The following is a 22,119-nucleotide window of genomic DNA, read 5'->3' on the forward strand; positions in this document are numbered from 1 at the left end:
TGGCAGTTTTTTTATAATGTCAAGCACCTGTTCTAGCTAATTTCGGAAGATAGTGAACGCTTTGCCGCCCGGGATGGTTCATTTTCTCGAAATAAAAAGCAAAGCGCAAAAATACAGGACACATGCTCTCTTCTCCTTCGATGCTCACTTAGAGAAAGCTGGAATAATTACTCTGACATGTTTTATGACGTTCGTGCCTTGAAGTGCTTGACGATCCACCACCTACCTAATGTAAGCTTACCCCAACCTGAACTGAAGCCAAAATTCTTGCCGCGAGCATTTTTTATACATCAATGTATGCTCACGTTGGATACAGTCAGGCTCCTTATATGAACACGAAAATCTTTTACATGGCCCGCACACGAAGCGAATGCACATGTCTGCCAACGAGCAAATCCATCAAAATAGGAGCAACATTGAGAGATGAGAAGAAAGCAGCGTGCGTCATAGAGCAAACCACGGATGTAGCAGATATTCTAGTTGACAAGTTCGTCTCAACTCTTGACTTTATCCCAGAAAATTTATCCGGATACTAACGCTTGGACTATTAATAAAGTTTGGCTACCAAGCCATCGAGTGAGAGAAATGGACTGGCAGGGCTGGCCACGTAATGCACAGGGCAGTGAACTGGTGGTCAGTGAGAGCAACGAATAGCTCTTAAGGACTCGTACGGATGCAGCGTTACTTAGACGAAGACCGGACATCATTAAGCTGCGGACGAGCGTGTCTCCAGTCTTCGTCTAGCCCCCGTATTCAAGAACGTCCCTTCACTCAACGCTTCACCTTCACTTGAGAAAGCAGATGGGAGCGCCATCTCTAAGAACGGCAAGTCACTGCATATCAGGGATAGCCTGCTGCGATTCTTGAGTAGCGCAGCGTCATTCTCAGCCGAGCAGTGGCACACTGCTCAACCCTGTCAAGTGAAGGGTGAAAGTCGAATCGATGAGCGTTTCTGAATACGAGGGTAAGTCGCGCAGCATTCGTCCATGTATGTACGAACTCGCCCAAGTAAAAATATTAGATATTGCTGGATGGTAAACGTAATCCACAAACGGTCAAAAGTTAGTTGGGTGATCAAATTAGAGAATTTGCCAGCATAAAATGAAATCAGCGTGGGCAAGAAAAGGACTTCGTCCTACAGGGGACGTAGTGCAGAGCGGCTCACGGTGAGGGTGGTGATCTATACTACATCGTATACCTCTGCACAGAGCGTGTTTGATCCTGAACCAGAAGAGCCTCACGTGCGACCAGAGACCATCCCGGAAACTGTACGGCCGATTCCTAGGGTGACGGCCGCCGCAACACGAAAGGAACCGGATGACATGGTTCCCCGAAGTCAGCCGTCTAATGGACACCTGAACCGCGCCTACGAAAGGGACCCTGAAGAAAGGTACGGCACGGTGCATGTGGTAGCTCTGTTGACTTTTCTGGGCACGGCGGGTAGACACGTATTGTGAAGAAGTGCAGTGCACTGTTTAAAGTCGATGTATTCAGTAAATAGTAACCTTTTACTATAATAACGACTACTAACACACAATAATGCCAAGTATACAGAAAGTTATTTGTAATCATTCTGATGTAGATGTGAAGAAAGTAATGTGGAAGAAAGAACTGATGAAAGTGACTCATCAAAAACCGGAGCTAATGAAAATCGGTGCAATAGAGACCCGCACTTCGGCTTCGTTCTTAACTGAACAAGTAGTCCATTTATGTTAGTACGGTTAAAAAGTCGGTAGCGTGGTTACACACAACTTGGTTACAAACCAACAATTTGAGTTAGTACCATTCGCTAGCTAACGAGGTAGCAGATTTCAATAACCTGCATTTCACTATAGAACCATAACTAAGAGGTCAGTGCCTTTTCACACGTAAAAGGTTAGAAACGACTTTTTAAGGGCTCGTTTTTTTCTTTATTAGACACAATATTAATGAAAACTACCAGACGATAGGAAGGTACAGGGGGTGTTATCTTTAGTAGTGTTGACATACATGTGAGGAAAGTAAAGGGGAAGAAACGATAACTGGCAGGGCCGAACTGGCAACCTTCGCGTCACGCGTCCGACCCTACCTGTCCGGGGCTCTGGCTGAGCATCGCATGCGTAGCGCGAAGGTTGCTGGTTGGGTCCCCGTTAGGGGAAAAAAGTCCGCTTTACTTTTTTTTACTTGTATGTCGCAATTATTAGAAATAACATCCCCTGTACTTTTCTTGACATCACCGCTGGGTAGTTCTCATAAATATTGTGTCTAACAAAAAAAAACGAGCCCTAAAAAATTCTCTTCTAACCTCTTACGAGTCACGAAAGGCCCTGACCTCTTAAGAAGTGAAGGTAGTAAAATGCAGGTTATCAAAATCTACTACCTCGTTAGCTAGCGAATGGTACTAACTCAAATTGTTGGCTTGTAACCAAATCGTTTGCAACCACGCTACCGAATTTTTAAGCGTGCTGACACAAGTATGTGTTGAGTTAAGAATAAGCCGAGGTCCCGGTCATCATGTCACCGATTTTCATGGACTCCAATTTTGAACAGTCACATTCACCAGTCACCGACTTTGAATAAGCTTATGGTATGTGCAGGTTTTCAAACCATAAAATCTTTGCAAAGCTAGTTTCGCCTGATTGGAGAAACATGACAGCCTGTTAATATTGAATTAAACAAGTACTTTTCAGCAACAGCGAATAAATTACCGAAACAGTGGCAGAGCTTTTTATATGTCAGAAAACAACTTTTAATGCCTCAAATTTCGCATATTTAAATCAAGCTTCTGGTTTCCGAAAGACCATAAAATATCGAGCCATACATATCTTATTCTCAAGAAATAGCTCCAGCCAACAGCTACAAATGTTTCAATAGGAGGCCCTTAATTGAATCCATCCTATATAGCGGATACACAACAAAAGCCGATAAAACATAATGCTTTTTTTTTGCGGAATGATGGCTGTGAAAACTAACCGCGACCTGAAAATTATAATTTAACTAGGCCAACTCGCGATCTCAATGGTTAGGAATCCTTAGACAAATGGCTAAAGTCTCCCTCGTTTTCATTGTGTATCAACCATATCGGGTGCATTAAGGAGGCCCATTGTAAATGTAAATACATATTGGCTGTATCATCAAACTTGTGAATAGGTATTACTATACTTTCTGTCTATCTGAGACCAAAAGACAAGCTTTCGCACTTATGCATAACTTTGCACAACTACTAAAAGAGTTTTGCGCTAATTTTAATGCATATTTTTGGGGGGTTGTTTTGATTATAAAACTGGCGCGAATAATGAGCCTGCGTGTACTTACGGCACAAATATTACAATACAGACAAATATTGCCTGTATTGCACTTTCAGTTGTCGATATCTACTAAAAATGCAATAGCGTTGAAGACGAAGCCATGATACCAAGATCTGCTACGCAATTTCTTCATGAAATGCCAACTTTAACATCAATTATTTCACAGCAAAATTTTAGGTCGGATGTTTTGAAAAACGCGTTAGCCTTAATGATGGTGTTGAGCAAAAATGACCTTACGACACCTCACCTTCGATTCCGCAATTACATTTACCATTACTAGAGATCAGTAAAGTAAGTCGGTGAGCATATTTAAGTTTAGCCATCCAAACACTGTCTTTTGTAGCGCGAGCAACGTCGGCCTCTTAATGCAAATGCACGAGTCACAATCGCTTCATTTGATGTGGGGGAAAAAAAATATGCAAACGCACCGGTGTGTTTAACCGTACAAAGCGCCGTAACGAATTTCCTCACTCCCAAAGCACACACACACAGCGAACAACATCACGTAGACTGCTTGAGAAGCGTATAAACGAGCTTCCAACCCGAAGTACGGCGTTTATTGCGTTTCACGAGCGCGCCATGAAACGAGCCTCCAGGTTGAAGTCGTTACGCACAGTATAGGTCGCCAGAAACCCTGAGCCGTCGCTGCACAAAATACTGACGATTCTGCAGGTCCACGCTAATTGGAATAAACGTGACTCATGTGCCGGACTGTGCGAACGTGGATACGCTAACGTCTCCCAAAGGAAGCGGAGTACGCAATAGCAGCCGCGGAAGACAAGCTAACACAAGCAGCATGTAGAGAGGATGTTGTTTATAATATGCATAATTAAATACCGCGAGGTAAGAGAATGAGCGCCGAATAAACGTAGAAGAGAAGAAGAAATATCGAAAACGAGCTCGCACCAAAGATCTTTCTTCGCTGATGTGTTGAAACCGAGACAATGTTGTTTATTAACCTGGAGCATAAGACCTTTCACCCCTCATCAATTACTCGTTTGCCGGTAGTGGGCTAAGCCTGAAAATATACCCTACAGCCCACAATCTATAGGCGAGGCCAATCAATAACGTTTCTTGCATGCCTTTTAAGCTACTGCATCAGTTTGCTCCCTTTGTGTCACTTGTTGTGTCACATCTTGTGGCAAGCTTGTGTCAAGCTTGTGTCACTTCTCCCTACTTATTTTTATCTATCGCTCTTTCTTTCAACGGTTACTGAGTCTTTTTTTAGGGGCGAAGCTCCTAACGCCGTGGGTCTGTTCATGCATGTCTTTTGTGACCAGTTCGTAACCACCTAGTTGTATGATTGGCTCAGCAGGTGGCGCTAGTGTAAGTGACAGACAGATAGACAGACGCATGAACTGATGGACAGATTGACGCACGGACGGAAAGCCAGACGAACGCACGGACAGATGCTTCACCTTATTCATCATCATTCACTCGTGTATATGCATGCTTTTCTTTATTTTCTTCTTTTCTCTCTTGCTGTTTTTTTCTCGTTTTCTTTCTTTTTGTCTGTCTCTCTATTGCTTCCTTTCTCTGTACTTCTTTCTCTGTTTGTTTCTCTTTTTTCTTTCTTTTCTACCTCTTTCGGTATTGCTTTGTTCTGTTCTAACTGCTTTGCTGTGGAGAGGTTGAGGTCCATACTGCCTCGTCTACTTCATATCAATAAGTTCTGCAGCAAAAAAAAAAAGAATAATACTGAATGGTACCCAAAAATTAACAATCCAAAAAACATAATAGCACACTGAAACCAGTTGAAATATTATGCCAATGCACAGTTTGCATGCAGCAGTTAACAAACACACACCTTCCTTTTCTACTGTAAGCTTATGCACTAACACATTTCATATATATCAATCCCTTGCCGTCTATCACAGGCGCTTGGCCAGTCCGGTCTCCACAAAATAGTTTGTCAGGAAGATGTTCGCCTTTTTCTGAAAGTGCATCTCAGGCCATATTCCGAGCGATTTCTTTAATGTGAGGGACCACCTATCCAAACTTGCTAATTTGTTCCTTAATTTTTCTCTTTCATTCGCCTATTTAACGTACTCTAAAAGAATATGCCGAACAATTTCTTCTGCATGACCACAATGGCATTCTGGGGAGCTGCATCGATGTATTTTGTGCAGGAAGCTGTTTGTGTATGCTACTCCCAATTTAAGTCTGTGGGTTACCCCCGAATGCAGAGATGTTACTTGACTCGTACTTGACTCGTTCTTGACTCAAGCCAGTCTTGCCGGTCGCCATAAATCGTTCTCGAACTTGCGGATGACTTGAAGGCGACTTGGCTCGGTCGAAGTCAGGACAAGTTTCAAGTCAGCTGCGGGGCTAGCTTGAAAGCGACTTCACGCGTCATTCCAACATGGCCACCGCTCGAATGGACGTCGCGTGAAAGGTGGCCGCTTTTGAGTTTGCTTGCCTCGCCATAAGCGTAGCATTTTTTGAGGCGCACTGCCTGCCGAAGATTCTTGGAACCGCTTTACGTGACCAAGGCAATCCGATGGAGTTGTACGACGAGCAACAATTCCACGCAAGGTACAGATTCATGAAGAACGCCGTGGGGCAGCTGCTCGTTATGTTGCCGCTCCGTGAAAGTGGGGACAACCGAAGACAGCCCGTGCATCCAGTGTTACAGCCACTGATGGCTCTCAGGTTTTACAGCGCTGGCACATTCCAACCAGTCACCAGAAATTTCGTCCGCATTCCGTAGTCGACAGTGTGCCGTGCAGTCGGAAAAGTTACGCTACTCATCGCAAAGCACCTGTACGCGATGCTGGTGCGCTTTCCGCAGCCGGCGGACTGTTACAGGTTGTGTCGACTACACACACGTGCGTATTAATAGCCCCGGTGTCGACAACGCCGAAGTGTTCCGTAACCGCAAAGGCTATTTCTGTTTTTCTATAACACGACGACATTTTCCATCTCGTTCGGTAAAAAAAAAATCGACGCGGTGCTGTGTCCGTGTGCCTCGTCTATCCTTTCGTCCCGTCTAGGGCGCTGTTTTTCGCTCAGAAAGGCATCGCTTGTAGCACAACGCTACGTAAACTTTCACACACATAAAAAAGAGGTGCCCCTATCACGGGTTCTTTTTATCCGCTTCACCATCATGCAGCGCGACACTGCTGCACCCCGCGAGACAGAATTCTGCTGAGGGCAATGTCCTGACCCCCACTTTTTCTCTTGTTTACCAAGCTCAACAAAAGGATACGAATCACATTTGTTCCCAGAACTTTTTTTTTCATAATTGCGACCTAGCCCAGTACAGGCATGCACACAGGTGAACAGAAAGGCAAATACTGTGAAAATCGCATCACCTCGTGAGCCCGGTCAGCCAAAATACATGCCGTGACGTTAAATTAAAAAAAAAAAAACCGACGAAGGAACCCAGCGCGATGCTTGCTTCGCCTCCAAACAAGCAACCATGGAGAAACGCGCCGCATTTGGGTGGCCACTAAAACCAGCGGGCAACGACCGCTCTACAGAAGCAACACTGCGCATCGCTGTGGCGGCAGGCACTACGTGCCGCTCGTTAGCCGTAAAATGGCAAGAATATGCTTGTGGCCCTTTGTTTTTGTAGTTATTTTAAAACGTACGGTCTTTTTTTGATGTAATGCATGCCTTACGCGAACAACTTCATTATTACCCTCGTTAGCAGGCGAGCAGCGTGTTTCTGCTTTGAAGCTCGTTCTTGACTTGACCAAGCAAGACAGCCTGAGCATCTATGAAACGCGAAGGCTGACTTGGGCGTTTTGAAGTCCGCTGCTTGCTTCGCGCCGACTTGCTCAAGGTAAGTTGAAGTCGCGAGCCAAGTAACATCTCTGCATTCGGGGGTAAGTGTCGTGGGAGATCTGTCGCTACGAAACTTTTTCTGTGTGAATCAACTTCACAGAGTGCTGATTCCTTTAATTTGGGGCTATCAAACCACTTCTCTATCGAACAATGGTTAGCGCCTTGCGTTATAAAATATTGAATATCCGCCCCAGACATGGGGATTGCGCAATCCCGTCCTTCGTTCAATGCTTTCTTGGCGAGGCTGTCAGCCTCTTCATTTCTCTCTATTCCAATGTGACTGGGTATCCAGTGGAATGTTGTGACCCTGTGCTGAGGCATATTCCACAGATTCTGCAATACATTCTCTGTTCTTTTGAAATCCTTTTCTATGTCCATATTTTTTTCTTGTGTGTCTATGTTTTCATCTCTTAATATTTTTCTTTTACTGGTCTTCCTCACGCTTTCACGTGCACCACGGTAGTGGGACTTTCCCACTACCCGTAGTTGCGCATGCCAACCCGACGTTTTCTGCGGTTTAAGCCGGCTGTAAATTTTTTACAGCCGGCTTAAACAGCTACGCTATTGAGAGTGCGGCATTGTAGGGCACTGAATTCAGGCCACAGCTCACCACTATCATTAAGGCAAGAAAAAATATTTACCTAATCATTCTGAAGAAAATGGTGCGAACAGACGATTGCGTATGATCGGTGTAGCAAACGTATTTGCGCCGGTTCCTTGTCCCGGAACCGGGACAAGGAACTGGCGAAAAGTGAGAAAAATAGTCGTTTTGCTGCGTGCGTGCGTGCGTGTGTGTGTGTGTGTGTGTGTGTGTGTGTGTGTGTGTGTGTGTGTGTGTGTGTGTGTGTGTGTGTGTGTGTGTGTGTGTGTGTGTGTGTGTGTGTGTGTGTGTGTGTGTGTGTGTGTGAGAGAGAGAGAGAGAGAGAGAGAGATATTGATGATGAAAGGGTACAGCGGTAACTGTCTCACGACGCAGAAGCACGCAGAGGAAATCTCTGTTCACACATGATGCATGCACAGAAACTTCCATATATGTCTTGCATATCTCTCAGAAAGAAACGCACATTTCTTCGTTTTCTTGTGTTCGCGAGCGCATTGCCTCGTAAATCAGAGCGGCATATTGAAGGTGACAACAAATCCTGAGCCCAGTGCTTGCCCAAGGCGATGTTACGGCCAGGCGTTATATACTTCTACGTCATCACATTGCTACGCTCCTACGAGTGTGTAGACGTGGACGCGCGCGTTCGTGGCGCGGTCCGGTAGCGCAAACAGTCTCCTCGCACTTTTTATGACCGCGCATATCTCGCGTTCTCCCTGATGCCGACAGCTGGAAGGCACTTTACGTGGCGCGCTAAGCACCTCCTTTTCCCGAAAACTGCTGACGTGGCCGACCGGAAACGGGCGCGGAAACGAACGACCGCAAGGCAAGGCCGGGTTGCTGCCGAGGACGCGCTTCGGGCGACATGTGCGCCCGAGCAACGATCACAGCCCGATTCTCCTCGAGCTAGTTTCGATGCTGGCTGCCTTCCAGTACACGCTCAACCAAGTTCGGTGACACGACCCTACATATGCTATTTCCTCCAATAAATAGACGCGAATGTTCAAGTTGATGGAGGTCGTTACACGTCTTTCCACACGCAAGTGAAACGACGACATAGACGTTGCTACAGAAATGTCAGAAGCATAGAAATGTCATAAAAACGTTTTTCTAATGCATTTAGCGTTCTGGACAGACTTCTCGGCATCATCTATCCGTACCTGTCCTCAACGTTTTTCCTATAGATGACATCGAGCTGGCCTGGCTACAATAAGCTTATCCCCGTATTCTGAAACAAGCCTCGACTCTAATTCCAGCCTTCACTTGACCGAGCTGAGCACAGAGCTGCCGCCAGACTGAAAACGACTCCTCGGTTCTCATGAAATGATACCAGCTATCGCTCATATGCAGCAAACATTTTTGGCGGAATGTGGGCTTACCTTCAACATTCTCAAGTCCTGGTTTAGCACCGAGTGAAAAGATGTTTTAAAAAAATGGGGGTTAGAACCCAATGGTTTAAGGTTGGTTCATAGATTTGTGCGTTTCTTCCATTGCAAAAAATAAGATTCCTAACGTATGCCTACGCCACTCTGATGCTAAGCACAGTGGCATCCAAACATATCGTGAGACGTATCCACTGGCCTTTCATAAATGACCATCAATCAGTAAAACAGTCTCTTGAGCTCGCTGTGTGACATGCTGCTGAAACTTACGCCATTGATTCCTAGACTTGTAATATTCTATGCGACAACTCGTCTGTGTCTATTTTGAAACCTTAATTTGCGGAAACGGAGTGGTGGAATATCGATCGCGTAGGACTGTTCAAAGTGAGCTGCCCGTGAGCACGGGTGCGTTCCAAAAGGGGCTGCATCTCTCGCACTATACGGACAAAATTTCGATGGATCATTTGTCATGGTGCATAATGATATATGTGTTTGGAACAACAACCTGCGCGAAGTAAACAATACAACCATAACCATTTCTTGCCTTTATACGGTCTAGACCATGGGTCAGCAACCATTTCAGGCAGACGGCCAACGTTGAACGAAGCCTACACAGCGGGGGCCTGATGGCAAATCAGGAGAGAGGGAAGGAGGCTGCGAAACTTTCCGGAACAGAGATTCCGGAACAGAGATTCCGGAAAGTTTTCCGGAACAGAGATTATGTTTATTTTCAGCACCATGTCACAAGGCTGCAATTACAAATGCTCCCCTCAAGGTCAAAACTGCCATGTCGGCCTTGCGATAGGAAGGTCAGTGGAGGTGGAGTTCTGGCGTTTTGCTGAGGGCCGGATAGTACTGCTCCGTGCTCCGCAGGTCGCCGACTCCTGGTCTACAAACTATAGCAATGGTCGATGCATTGTGTGTATCATATAAGCACAGCCTTTTGGTAGAGTCGGACGGGGCAGCCTTTGATAGCGTGGAGTTACATTGAGGTCGCGTGCCCGGACGCCAGGAAAGCTATCTTTGAGGTGACGTCTGCGAGCTCTTGGCGTGCACCCTACATAGATAAACGTCCACATAGTCCGAACAATGAAGTTCGAGTATCATTCAACACTTTTGCAAGCGTCGGCGCATACCTGCAGATGCCAACGAAGTACAAGGAGGGTTTTGTTATCGACAACTTCAATTTTGTCGAAGTCGCGTCACCATATTCAACATCGGAAAACCTACAAAACTTCCCAACTTCAATCGCTTATATATCGGTCGGTCACTTCTAACATGGCACTAACCACCAGAAAGCAGCGAAACGTGCCGTTAGGAGTTGTAATAATAATAATAATAATAATAATAATAATAATAATAATAATAATAGCAATTTATTGTGTACATCCATCATAAATACAAATAAATGGGCCTGTTTAAGTCTCCGAGGACTTGTGCGACTAGGCCCAGCAGAGCCATGTTATAGCGATGTGGTTGCGAGATCACAGAAACTATCTTTGTTTCTTTTTGCCACTCAACAGACTACATGTTAATGCCATTGCTTTTTTACAGGCAATAAACAGAATGAAGAGAACAAAGGAACAACAACAACAACAACAACAACAATTATTTATTATTATTATTATTGTAAAGGGGGTTTATTGAAGGACTCAGCAAGCGGGTGGTAGCTCTAAAGGAAGGCAGGCGAACCCAGATGACGGTGCTTGATCGCCGACCTCGCACCTTTTTCTTATGCTGATGATAGCTGGTCTGATGGTATTAACGTCTTTCTTATTCACTACAATTACCCCCGGCGAAAAAGTTGAAGCCATCCTGGCGATCTAACACGTAAGGACAAGCGGGTCAAAGTACGGCTTCAGACGGTTTACGTGAACGATATCACGTCCACGCCGACGACGGTCGCTCGGTGGCGTGAGGGGTTCAATGGCGTAGTTCACGGGTGAAGTACGCTCGACCACGCGGTAGGGACCATGATAATTGAAGAGTAGTTTGGGTGATACACCAGGGGCGCAGGGTGGTACATGAAGCCATACAAGTGCTCCAGGAACGAACGTTGGTGCAGAACGATGGTCGTCGTCACGGATCTCCTTCTGGCGCTGTTGGTCGGATGTAGTAAGCCGCTTGGCTAGCTTGCGGCACTCTTCTGCGTAACGAGCGGCTTCCGAGACAGGCTTGTATTCGGAGGGATCTGGCGAGTATGGCAGTAAAGTGTCGATGGTGTGTGATGGTTCGCGACCGTACAGGAGAAAAAATGGGGAAAACCCGGTAGTGACTTGCGTAGCGGTGTTATACGCGTATGTAACAAATGGGAGAACGAGGTCCCAGTTTGTTTGATCAGAAGCGACATGCGTAGCGAGCATGTCCCCCAGAGTACGATTAAACCGCTCAGTCAAGCCGTTCGTCTGTGGGTGGTAGGCTGTACTCTTCCGGTGAACCATATGGCACTGTTGAAGAAGTGCTTGTATTACATCGGAGAGGAAAACACGCCCTCGGTCACTGAGGAGTTCTCGAGGAGGACCATGACGAAGCACAAAACGATTCAGTATGAAAGCTGCGACGTCTTGTGCTGCAGCTGTGGGGAGAGCAGCAGTTTCAGCGTACCGTGTTAGATGATCCACTGCCACGATAGCCCATCGGTTGCCTGCCGTTGTTAATGGTAGTGGTCCGTAGAGGTCAATTCCTACTCGGTCGAATGGGCGGTCTGGGCATGGAAGTGGCTGCAATGAACCTGTTGTAGGATGTGGCGGGCTTTTCCGCCGCTGACATTCGTGGCAGCCGCGAATGAACTGGCGGACGAAGGTAAACATTCCGCGCCAGTAATACCTTTTTCGTAGGCGCTCGTAGGTCTTGAAAACACCGGCGGGAGCACATTGCGGGTCGGAATGAAACGACGCGCAGATGGTAGAGCGCAGCGTTCGGGGAATGACTAGTAGCCATTTCCTACCATCTGCTGAATAGTTGCGCCGGTACAAAAGGCCATCCCGAATACTGAAGTGCGGAGCCTGGCGGCGCAGGGTCGAGTGGTTGGAAGTGTCGCTGCCTCGGATAACGCGTCAAGAAGCGAAGCGATCCATGGGTCATTGCGTTGTGCAGAAGAGATGGTGTCCTCGTCAAGCGCTGACAACGTGTTGTCCGAGGAAACAGATGCGATGTCCGGGGATAGGGGAGATCGTGACAGTGCATCAGCATCGGCATGCTTGTGGCCGGAACGATATACCACGCGAATGTCATATTCTTGAAGCCGAAGAGCCCAACGGGCAAGACGACCTGATGGGTCCTTAAGCGAAGATAACCAGCATAGTGCGTGGTGGTCCGTTACTACATCAAAAGCACGGCCATAAAGGTATGGGCGGAACTTGACAAGCGCCCAAACGATCGCCAAGCATTCCTTTTCGGTGACGCTGTAGTTTGATTCAGCCTTGGTAAGAGTTCTGCTGGCGTAGGCGACGACATACTCGGTGAATCCAGGCTTGCGTTGCGCGAGAACCGCACCGAGGCCGACACCACTGGCGTCGGTGTGGACCTCAGTTGCTGCCATAGGATCGTAGTGACGCAGTATGGGTGGCGAAGTGAGGAGACGACGAAGGATACAGAAGGCTTGGTCACACTCAGAAGACCATGACGAGATATCAGTGGTGCTGCCTATAAGTTTGGTCAAAGGCGCAATGAAGTTGCGCACGAACCGGCGAAAGTAGGAGCATAACCCCACGAAGCTCTGTAACTGCTTCATAGTCGTTGGTTTGGGGAAGTCGGCGACAGCACGTAACTTAGCCGGGTCTGGAAGTATACCGTCCTTTGATATGACGTGCCCGAGAATCGTAAGTTGCCGAGCAGCGAAGTGACACTTCTTGAAGTTGAGTTGGAGCTGAGCATTCTTCAGGCACGTGAGGACGTGTTTGAGGCGCTCGAGATGTGTTCCAAAGTCTGGCGCAAAGACTACTATATCGTCGAGATAGCAGAGACAGATTTGCCATTTCAAACCCCGAAGAACCGAGTCCATCATGCGCTCGAAGGTGGCAGGCGCATTGCAGAGGCCGAAGGGCATGACTTTAATTCATACAGACCGTCCGGTGTCACGAAGGCTGTTTTTGGTCGATCGGCATCTGCAAGGCGGACCTGCCAGTACCCTGAGCGCAAATCTAAAGATGAAAAAAACTCGGCACCTTGTAAAGTATCAAGGGCATCGTCAATCCTGGGTAAAGGATACACGTCTCTTCGAGTGATATTATTTAGGCGCCGGTAATCCACGCAGAAGCGAACGGAACCATCCTTTTTTTTAACGAGCACTACAGGTGAGGCCCATGGACTTTGTGAAGGTTGAATGACGCCACGTTGCAGCATATCGTTCACCTGTTCGGTAATAACTTGGCGTTCTGCCGCAGAAACACGATATGGTCGCTGTCGTAGTGGCGCATGGGAGCCGGTATCGATGTAATGTAGAGTGGTAGAAGTGCGGCCAAGTGAAGGTTTAACAACATCGAAAGATTCGCGGTATTGGTACAGCAGTTGGAGGAGTTCAGATCGTTCAGATGGTGACAGTGCGTCTGCGATCGCCGAATCGAACACTTTTGAAGCCTGTAGATGGGAGTGGTTAAGAGCACTGACAGCGGCGAGGTCACTTTGGGATGATTCTTACGGCACGGTAAAAATTTGTCCGTTATCAATGGGCTGTACGCATCCAAGAGACTCGCCTTTAAACAGTTTGATGGTATGCGGAAGGGGATTGGTAAGGCAGACAGCACTGGCTCCATTAGAAATTGAGAGGGCTGAATAAGGGAGCAGAAGTGGTTTCCGACTTAGAAAGAGGCTTGATGGCTCAAAAAATGCTACTTCATCACGCATGCCGTCAGAGACCACAGGGAGCAAAACAGCTGTTGTCGGTGGAATGTCAGTGTCTTCTTTGACAACTAGCTTGTGCGCGGCTTGATTAGTGTGGTCGTAGGGCTGGTCGAAGAACGGAAGCAGTTCAAGTTCGGAACGGGCACAATCTATAACGGCACGATTACGGGATAGGAAATCCCAGCCAAGTATGATGTCATGAGAGCACGAGGAAAGGACGATAAACTCAACAATGTAGTGGTCCTCCGCAATTTGGAGTCGGGCAGTGCAGGCGGCTATAGGTCGAACAGGTTCTCCATTTGCTGCACGTAAGAACATATCAAGCGGCGTGGTCACCTTTCGGAGCTTGCGGCAAAGTTTGGCGTCTATAACAGACACAGCGGCACCGGTATCCACAAGAGCGTATGCATGGGCGCCGTCTACAAAAACTTCGACGATGTTTGACGGCAAGGTTCGAGGACTTGAAGATTTCGATGGCGCAGTTCTTGCCCCTTGAACTGCGACGGCTAGTTTCCCTCATTTTGAGGGGCTGGTCGTGGACGCATGGGTGACAAGGAGCGTCGATTGGGTGAAGGTGAGCGACGAGACGAAGTTGCTGGATAGTCACGGGAAGACGTGTTTGACTGACGATCCGAGCTTTCATAACCAAAAGGTAGTCGGTCCATGTAGTTGCTTCGTGGTCGGACGTCTGTGTAGGCGGGCACGCGACGACGGCAGTATCGGGAGATATGGCCAGGTCCGCCGCACGCAAAACATATCGGGCGGTTATCGCGCGTTCGCCAGGCATTTGCAGCAAGGGGCACCGCCCACGCGGCATACGGCTGAGTCGAGGCTGTGGTAGCGAGGGGAGGAGCCCATGCGACGGAAGACTGAGTAGGAGCGGTGACATGCGGCAGTCCATTGAACGGCGAGGGCTGGTGTGGCTGATGCCTCTTTACTGCGTCAGCATAAGTAAGAGGCGCGGCGACAACTTGCAGCTGAAAGGGCACTGGCATAGCCTCGGCAATCTGGTCATGAAGTGCATGTCGGAGCATGGGAGCTAACGGTGTCGGTGGTTGCTCTTGCTGCTGCTGCGGGGGCTCTCGGCGCTGACAAAACGGCAGGAGGGAAAGCTGACGTGCGACCTCCTCACGCACAAAGTCTTTCATTTGTGCTAGAAGGCGGGAGTGGTCAGGTACGACGTCCAGTGCAGCGAGTGGTTGGTTAGGCTGAAATGGACGACGGGTGAGAGCTCGTTGCCGTCGCAATTCGTCGTAGTTCTGGCACAGAGTTACCACTTCAGACACCGTGCCAGGAGACTTCGCCAGGAGCATTTGAAAGACGTCGTCGTCAACACCTTTCATAATGTGCTGGATCTTGGCACTTTCGCTCATTGCGGCATCGACGCGCTTGCAGAGATCGAGTATATCTTCAATATAGGCGGTAAACGTTTCACCAGGTTCTTGTGCCCGTGAGCACAGGCGTTGTTCGGCGCGCAACTTCTGCACGGCAGGGCGACCGAAAACCGAGGATATTGCCTGCTTGAAAGTGGCCCAGTTCTCGAACTAGGATTCGTGGTTTGTGTACCACAGTTTCGCCACATTAGCCAAGTAAAAGATGACGGTTCTCACCTTAGCAGCGTCATCCCACCTGTTTGGTCCACTGACTTTTTCGTAGGACGACAGCCAGTCCTCGACGTCCTGGTCTTCGGCGCCCGAAATGATCGGGGGGTCTCGCTGGTGAACCGGGCCGGGGCAAGTAGGAGCCGCGAGAGGTGCTGTCTGTTGGGCAGCGTCAACTTGCATGGTCGACGGCAGGGTGCGGGATCGGAGTTCGAGGGTGTAGGTGATGCAGTTACCCAGCACGATCCACCAAATGTAAAGGGGGTTTATTGAAGGACTCAGCAAGCTGGTGGTAGCTCTAAAGGAAGGCAGGCGAACCCAGATGACGGTGCTCGATCGCCGATCTCGTGCCTTTTTTTTTGTGCTGATGACAGCTGGTCTGATGGTATCAACGTCTTTATTATTCACTACATTATTATTATTATTATTATTATTATTATTATTATTATTATTATTATTATTATTATTATTATTATTATTATTATTATTATTATTATTATTATTAGGACGTCGCACGCAAATGTGAGCACACTGTAGAATTGCGCTCTCCCCATAGTTGGGTGTCATATTAATGCCCTCAACGCTGCTGTAAACAAACGTGGCTGCCGTCTCGTAGAGTCAGAGTTCATCGGCAGTCACAGAGTTCTGCAGAAAATAACATTACTTTACAGAGGCAATTATTGCGTGTGCATTATTATATCAATAGAAATGTAGTAATAAACGCCCTAAACTAGCTCGTACCATGTGGATCCACTGTGCGTTGTCCGCCGCCGTGGATAACTGGTTACGGGGCTCAGTTGCAGACAAAGGGGGCGGATGTCGTCGTCTCGACGCATGGTGTGCAGTGTTTTCGGCAAGGTCCTTCATTTCTGAAAGAATGTCATTACAAATAGCCAATGAACATGTGAGTGAAACTAGCCACTGAACATGTGCCACTAAAAAGAAAATCTCACCGAAGCCGGGAGAGTAATTTCCCAAAGGTTACCGGAGCAACGGAACAGCATCAATTGAATACTTCGCTTTTCATTTTCAATGCTATATAATACTTCCAACGTTTTCATTCACGGCAGTGTAGTTGAAAGCTTATGGAGACGCACTGCAAAGTTCAAGAGGCACTGCGTTAAATTCCTTACTTAGACCACTGCAACTGCAAAAAGGCTTGTGAGTGCTTAAATTTAGGTTCGCGACCTAAATTGAAGCGGTCAACTTAAGTGCAGAGACTCTCTCATCACGCATCTCGTAACTATACAATGATGATATGTTACGTAAAACCCAGCAGTACGTTCAATACAGCATATTTGATATCACGTAGAATCTGTGATGAAATGGAAGCGATTTGTGTCTGTATTGATGCAAATAGACCAATTGGTTTCGGGCAGAAAAGGCTTGGTTGCTTTTGATTAGCGAGGAAACCGGCAGTCACAGTGTAGCGCGATAAAAGCGGATAAAGTGATACGAGGCTTAATGCAAACTGCAATATTAAGGTTAAAAAGTGGTGCTGAAAGAAGCTAATCGATGACATTCATTCATTCATTTTTTTCGTTAATACCTAATTCTCCGGATTGAAACGGTATAGACGAGGGGTTCGACTTTACAAATTTAGAATGACAAAGAACTCAGCTAGTTGGCAAGGGTTCATTCTAAATGATTATAGTTGGTAAGTACTCATCCTACAAATTTACGTTTCCATTACTACCTTTCAAATTGAAGGAATGCGAGTACGGCACCACGTGGAACAGTTCGAGTGCTCGACGGTTTTATACAAAGAAGGGTCGCAGATGGGCGCAATCGCGAACGTGCTTAACGGGTTTTGAGAGAATCAATTGTTCGCGAGTGCTGCGATGAGCGCTTGCGATGACTCAGTGGCCGAGCTGTTAATGATAAGTTTGTGAAATTGGCCAAGTCTTGCGCCCCTAACTTCCTACCCAGAACGGTAAACGTGTTGATTTAGTTCTATGACGCTAATACGAAACAAAATGAACAAAATGTTTGACGGGATTCCCCAATACATGTAAGGTCCTAGAAAAGTGTCTTGCGCGTACACGTGATGACAGATACAACAGACGATAAACTACCAAAGACAAACTGAATGTGATTGGTTAAGAAGCTGCAGCATTCGACCTGTTGACCTCAATTTCAATGCGACAGTTTAAGGAGAAGCTACTGGTGTGAAACACTATCAGATGCTTTTTTTTTTTTCGTAAACAAGTACACCCGCGAGCCGATTAATATCTAGATATGAACGAATATTGTAAGCGAACATAGCGAGCGATGTTTCGTGTGACAGTCTTATCTGAAATAGACGTTGCCTAAGGAGAGAAAAAGGCCAATGTTGCAAGCAACAGTGTTTGCGACAAGGGTACACTTTTCAAACGCTAATTATGACAGTAACACTGATAGTTGGCCAAATTAGAGTGGGTTCATGACGTTGGCCGCAGCGCTCCCCTCCCTATATTATGTCAATGTATAAGGAGCTCAGCAAGCACAGGACCGTGTTAACTGGCGTAACATGGGAGAGGCCTTTGTCCTGCAGCGGACGTAGTCAGGCTGATGATGATGAGGATGATGATGATAAGGAGCTCACTTTGCGCCCCCCTTCCGAGTCGCAGGGTTCTCTTCCTTTTACTTTGCGTCCCCCCCCCCTTCTTAGGTGACCCCCCCCCCCCCATCGCCCTCCCTGTGAGCACGTATGTGGCAGGTGATATTGCAGAAATACTGCGTTTCCAGGTATTTCGAATGAATTATAACCCTGTAAATAATTTTATTGTGGATTGAAAAGGTTTCCACCGTTTGTATGAACATCAAAATTCGCCTTCGTTTCTCAAAGGCACAGGAGCAGGTAAGCCATGAAAGCTATTCGCTCCATATCTCAGCTTATATCTGCCAACTCCTTGAGTTGACCTGCATGGCCGCCAGCGATAAGCGACGACGCCCACTGGCAAGGAATGCGGGGAGGAGAAATTCCGCGGGTTACAGGCGTCCCAAGGGAACAATCGCCCTTCCGAAGCGATTCGCGGCCTCCCAGGGTAGAGGGTGAGGGGGAAAGGGAGCGCATCGCAATAATCTGGCAGCCTGCCGTCCGTGAATCCTTCATGCGGGTTCCATTCGTGTTGAGTTTACCTGAAATATGTGTCCCCATATAGAATTTAGGTCTAAACGCAGTAAGGGGAAATCGAAAGAAAAAATTAATTAAGTGACGCGCAAAGTGCGCAGTGGGCCTACCATATTTGGCTTCAATATTCTGAGTCAAACTTTCATAAAATAACTGAGGATGAGCGATGCGTGTAGTGTTCCAACTGCGCCAAAATGAAGAGGGGCGAAGCATGCCGTGTCCTATGAGGCAGTGCCAAGTCTGAAACCTGCAGGCCTGTAGGCAAGGGTATTTCCGCTCCACTGACGTCATCTAAAAACTGCGTCGGAATGCAGCTTACTCTAAGGTGCTTCTTTTTCTTTCCTACATGCCCGGGAATGGTGTTCCACTAACGGCTATCTGTTGGGCTAACTTCTGCCTTCGTCAATTTTAGTGGGCCGCTGACGAGCAGTGGGACTTGGCCAATTTTAGTGGCGCGCACAGCCGTTTATGATGTACCACGACCATGCATAGAACACACTGTGGCGACATTAGACGCCGACGACAAGCCGAGGCACTAAGGTGCTTCGCACCTAAAACGATACAAATGTTACGAGAAACGCCACACCAGAATGTCGAAACACAAGCGCGGATAGTTGGTATTGCTTCATCTTTTAACAGAATAAGAGCGCGCACACAGACACGGACACTAGAACAGTAAATTGCACAGACCAAAAGCGCCTACCTGCAACTAAAGTTTATTTGAAACAAAGGCAGGTACGTAGTAGTAGTAGTAGTAGTAGTAGTAGTAGTAGTAGTAGTAGTAGTAGTAGTAGTAGTAGTAGTAGTAGTAGTAGTAGTAGTAGTAGCAGTAGTAGACTTTTATTCGTATATATCACTTCTGTGACGTCACCACAGCGTTTCACATTCGTCAAACCATCTTACCCTCCCATGCTAATTTTCGTTCACGCCAAGGGGGTGACCACGAGAGCATCCAAACGAAAGCGGCTATAGATAGATAGGTACGCTCAAAGTAGCCGAAGTTCGCTAAGAAATGCTTCGTATTGAAAAGACGTGTCGTCTTCCCTGACAGAAGCTTTGTTCACAATGAATGCGAGGACGAACATTGTGAAGACGGCTCACGTCGGGGAAGCCGAAACGTCTTTTTTTGTGTTTTCTTTTTATGGTTGGTGTCCTTTTCATTCTATAATGTTAGTTCCCGACTAGACGGGCTTCCGTCAGATCATCACTTGCAGACTACCCAATTTATTTAAGCCACATAACCTTACCGCCTGAAACAATGCGCCTGTTCTTCTTAGCACATGTGTGAAGAAGTACAAGCCCAATTTTATTTTTATTTTATTTTTATCAGCGAAAAGGTGTTAGGACGAGCGAAGGGCACGTGGCATTCTGGAATGTTCGCGGATTATTCAGATACGTGCGTCAGCAATACATCTGCGTATTTTTCAAGAGCTGCATTTTCTTGAGTCCTGGTGGGCAAGTGGACTTGGTCACGCGGTCATGACTGTCGGTGCCCACGCGCATTGTTTAAGAAGGGAAGTTGATGTGCTTTCAATACGTCAGTTAGACTGCTTTTGCTCCGGTGTCTCATCCTAAGCGCAGTTTAATTACGCATAAAGTAAGAGGTGTTCAAATGAATAGGTACAAAAACACATGTGGTAAAATGAAGGCTTTGCTGAACGTATACACCATAGGCTTGAGCACAACGATCCCATTGATGAACAAGCCAAAAGATTTTCGTTTCCATAATTCATGTAGCTGTGACGAAACCTAATCCTTCACACGCATACAATATTGTGGGGCAAAAAAAAGCAAATGAAAGTAACCCAGCAGACCGTACCTCAAGTATCATCATCATCATCCTGACTACGTCCACTACAGGACAAAGGCCTCCCCCTTATTCCGCCAGTCAACTCGGTCCTGTTCTTGCTGCGGCCAATTTGTACCCGCAAACTTCCTTATCTCATCTGCCCACCTAACCTTCTGTCTCCCCCTAACCCGCTTTCCTTTTCTAGGAATCCTCAAGTATATCGGGCTTCAACCAATAAAAATAAAATAATAGGGCAGAAGCCAACAGGTAATTCTGATGGTAAAAACGAGGAGAAGGAGAAAAAATAAAATGAGAAAAAAAGCAGGAGGTAAATGAAAAAATAAAAAGAAAGAAAGAATGCTATATTCTTTGGGCTGGGGTTGTCTTCTAGAGTTGGGTGACTTATTCGGTGACTTGATCTTCTAAATTTCCTGGAATTCTTCAGAGATGTTGTGTAATCCAATTATGGACGGTTGCTTGGGGATATCTCAGTGGGTCCCGTGTTCCCTTCTTTGTTGATTTTTGATGTTTCACGTGTTTTGTACTTTCCTCATCAAAACAGACCGAACAACCCCAAGGACGCCCAGAAGAACGGGGGCACTGCCAGTAGCATAGCTGACTTTTTTTGAAGACTAGAAAAAAAAGAATAGAAAAGGTGAAAGTTCAGAAAAAAGTAGTCCCTCAGAGTGTTTTCGAGTTCGTCGTCAAAGCTGAAGCGCTTTCATTTCAGATGTTTTTTCTCGTTTTTTTTATATGTTTTTCACTGTTAACATTTGCAATGGAACACGCCTATCACTTCTTACTATGTCTCCAATCTCGTTGACGAGATCGACCGTGATAACTATTTAGCTGGCCACGAGTCATCAACCAAGCTATCACGGCCTGCTAGAAAACGGGCACTCCCTTTTCACGGGGAATCGTCAGACGCGCAGTCTTTCCCGTATACGATCCCCATGCGGCGATGAATTGTGGCCCGCTTAACACCCTACGTTGTCGGAAATCGGATAACGTCTCGATGCTACTCAGTCGTTGAATTTCGCAATGTGAACGCCATCCTGTTATCACACGCGCTGCTTCGTGAACTGGACGGTGATTTTCATAGGAGCATCCACTCTCATGCACATGCAGGCGCCGACCCGCTACGGGGTATCCAATCGCACTTCTAAATGACCCGCGTAGTTTGCGATAGCGTCATGGGCATCTATTTTAATGGTAACGTTGTTACGGCATTTCGTACATTTTCACTTGAACACCCCTTGTATATCTTACCACTTTGCACCTCGGCGCACGCTCCTAGTAGTTGACTGATTTGATTGATTGATATGTGGGGTTTAACGTTCCAAAACCACTATATGATTATCAGAGACGCCGTAGTGGAGGGCTCCGGAAGTTTGGTTGACTTGGGGCTCTTTAATGTGCACCCAAATCTGAGCACACGGGCCTACAACATTTCCGCCTCCATCGGAAATGCAGCCGCCGCAGCCGAGATTTGAGCCCGCGACCTGTGGGTCAGCAGCCGAGTACCTTAGCCACTAGACCACCGCGGCGGGGCAAAAGCTCCTAGTAGTTCGTGCATGTTACCGTTGCTCATGTCCCTACTTGTGTTCTCGTTCATATTTTAATCATTTGAAGGAATGGAACATTTTACAAAAAGAGGTATCCTTGGAGCTAACGTATAGGCTTGTCCTTTTCAGCTACTTGAAACAAAAAAAGGCAAAG

The 22,119-nt window shown here is 46.9% G+C and overlaps 2 protein-coding genes across 6 annotated transcripts in view; one reads left to right on the plus strand and one right to left on the minus strand.

Annotated features, from left to right (window-relative positions):
• Positions 1-22,119, minus strand: part of LOC119177839 (uncharacterized) — a 355,504-nt gene that overhangs the window by 294,946 nt on the left and 38,439 nt on the right. For 2 of the 4 annotated variants that reach the window (XM_075882231.1, XM_075882233.1), the window contains exon 2: positions 16,241-16,368. The exons of the other annotated variants lie outside the window; for them this stretch is intronic. In XM_075882231.1, coding sequence (XP_075738346.1) covers positions 16,241-16,366 — 126 coding nt within the window. In that variant the 5' untranslated portion in view covers positions 16,367-16,368. The remainder of the gene's footprint in view (positions 1-16,240; positions 16,369-22,119) is intronic. 4 annotated transcript variants of the gene reach the window in all.
• LOC119177850 (uncharacterized) overlaps positions 1-22,119 on the plus strand; it is an 85,007-nt gene that overhangs the window by 36,726 nt on the left and 26,162 nt on the right. For both annotated transcript variants that reach the window (XM_037429046.2, XM_037429040.2), the window contains exon 7: positions 1,209-1,390. In XM_037429046.2, coding sequence (XP_037284943.2) covers positions 1,209-1,390 — 182 coding nt within the window. The remainder of the gene's footprint in view (positions 1-1,208; positions 1,391-22,119) is intronic.

The sequence above is a fragment of the Rhipicephalus microplus genome, chromosome 2 (assembly GCF_043290135.1).
Source record: "Rhipicephalus microplus isolate Deutch F79 chromosome 2, USDA_Rmic, whole genome shotgun sequence".
Taxonomy (NCBI): Eukaryota; Metazoa; Arthropoda; class Arachnida; order Ixodida; family Ixodidae; genus Rhipicephalus; species Rhipicephalus microplus.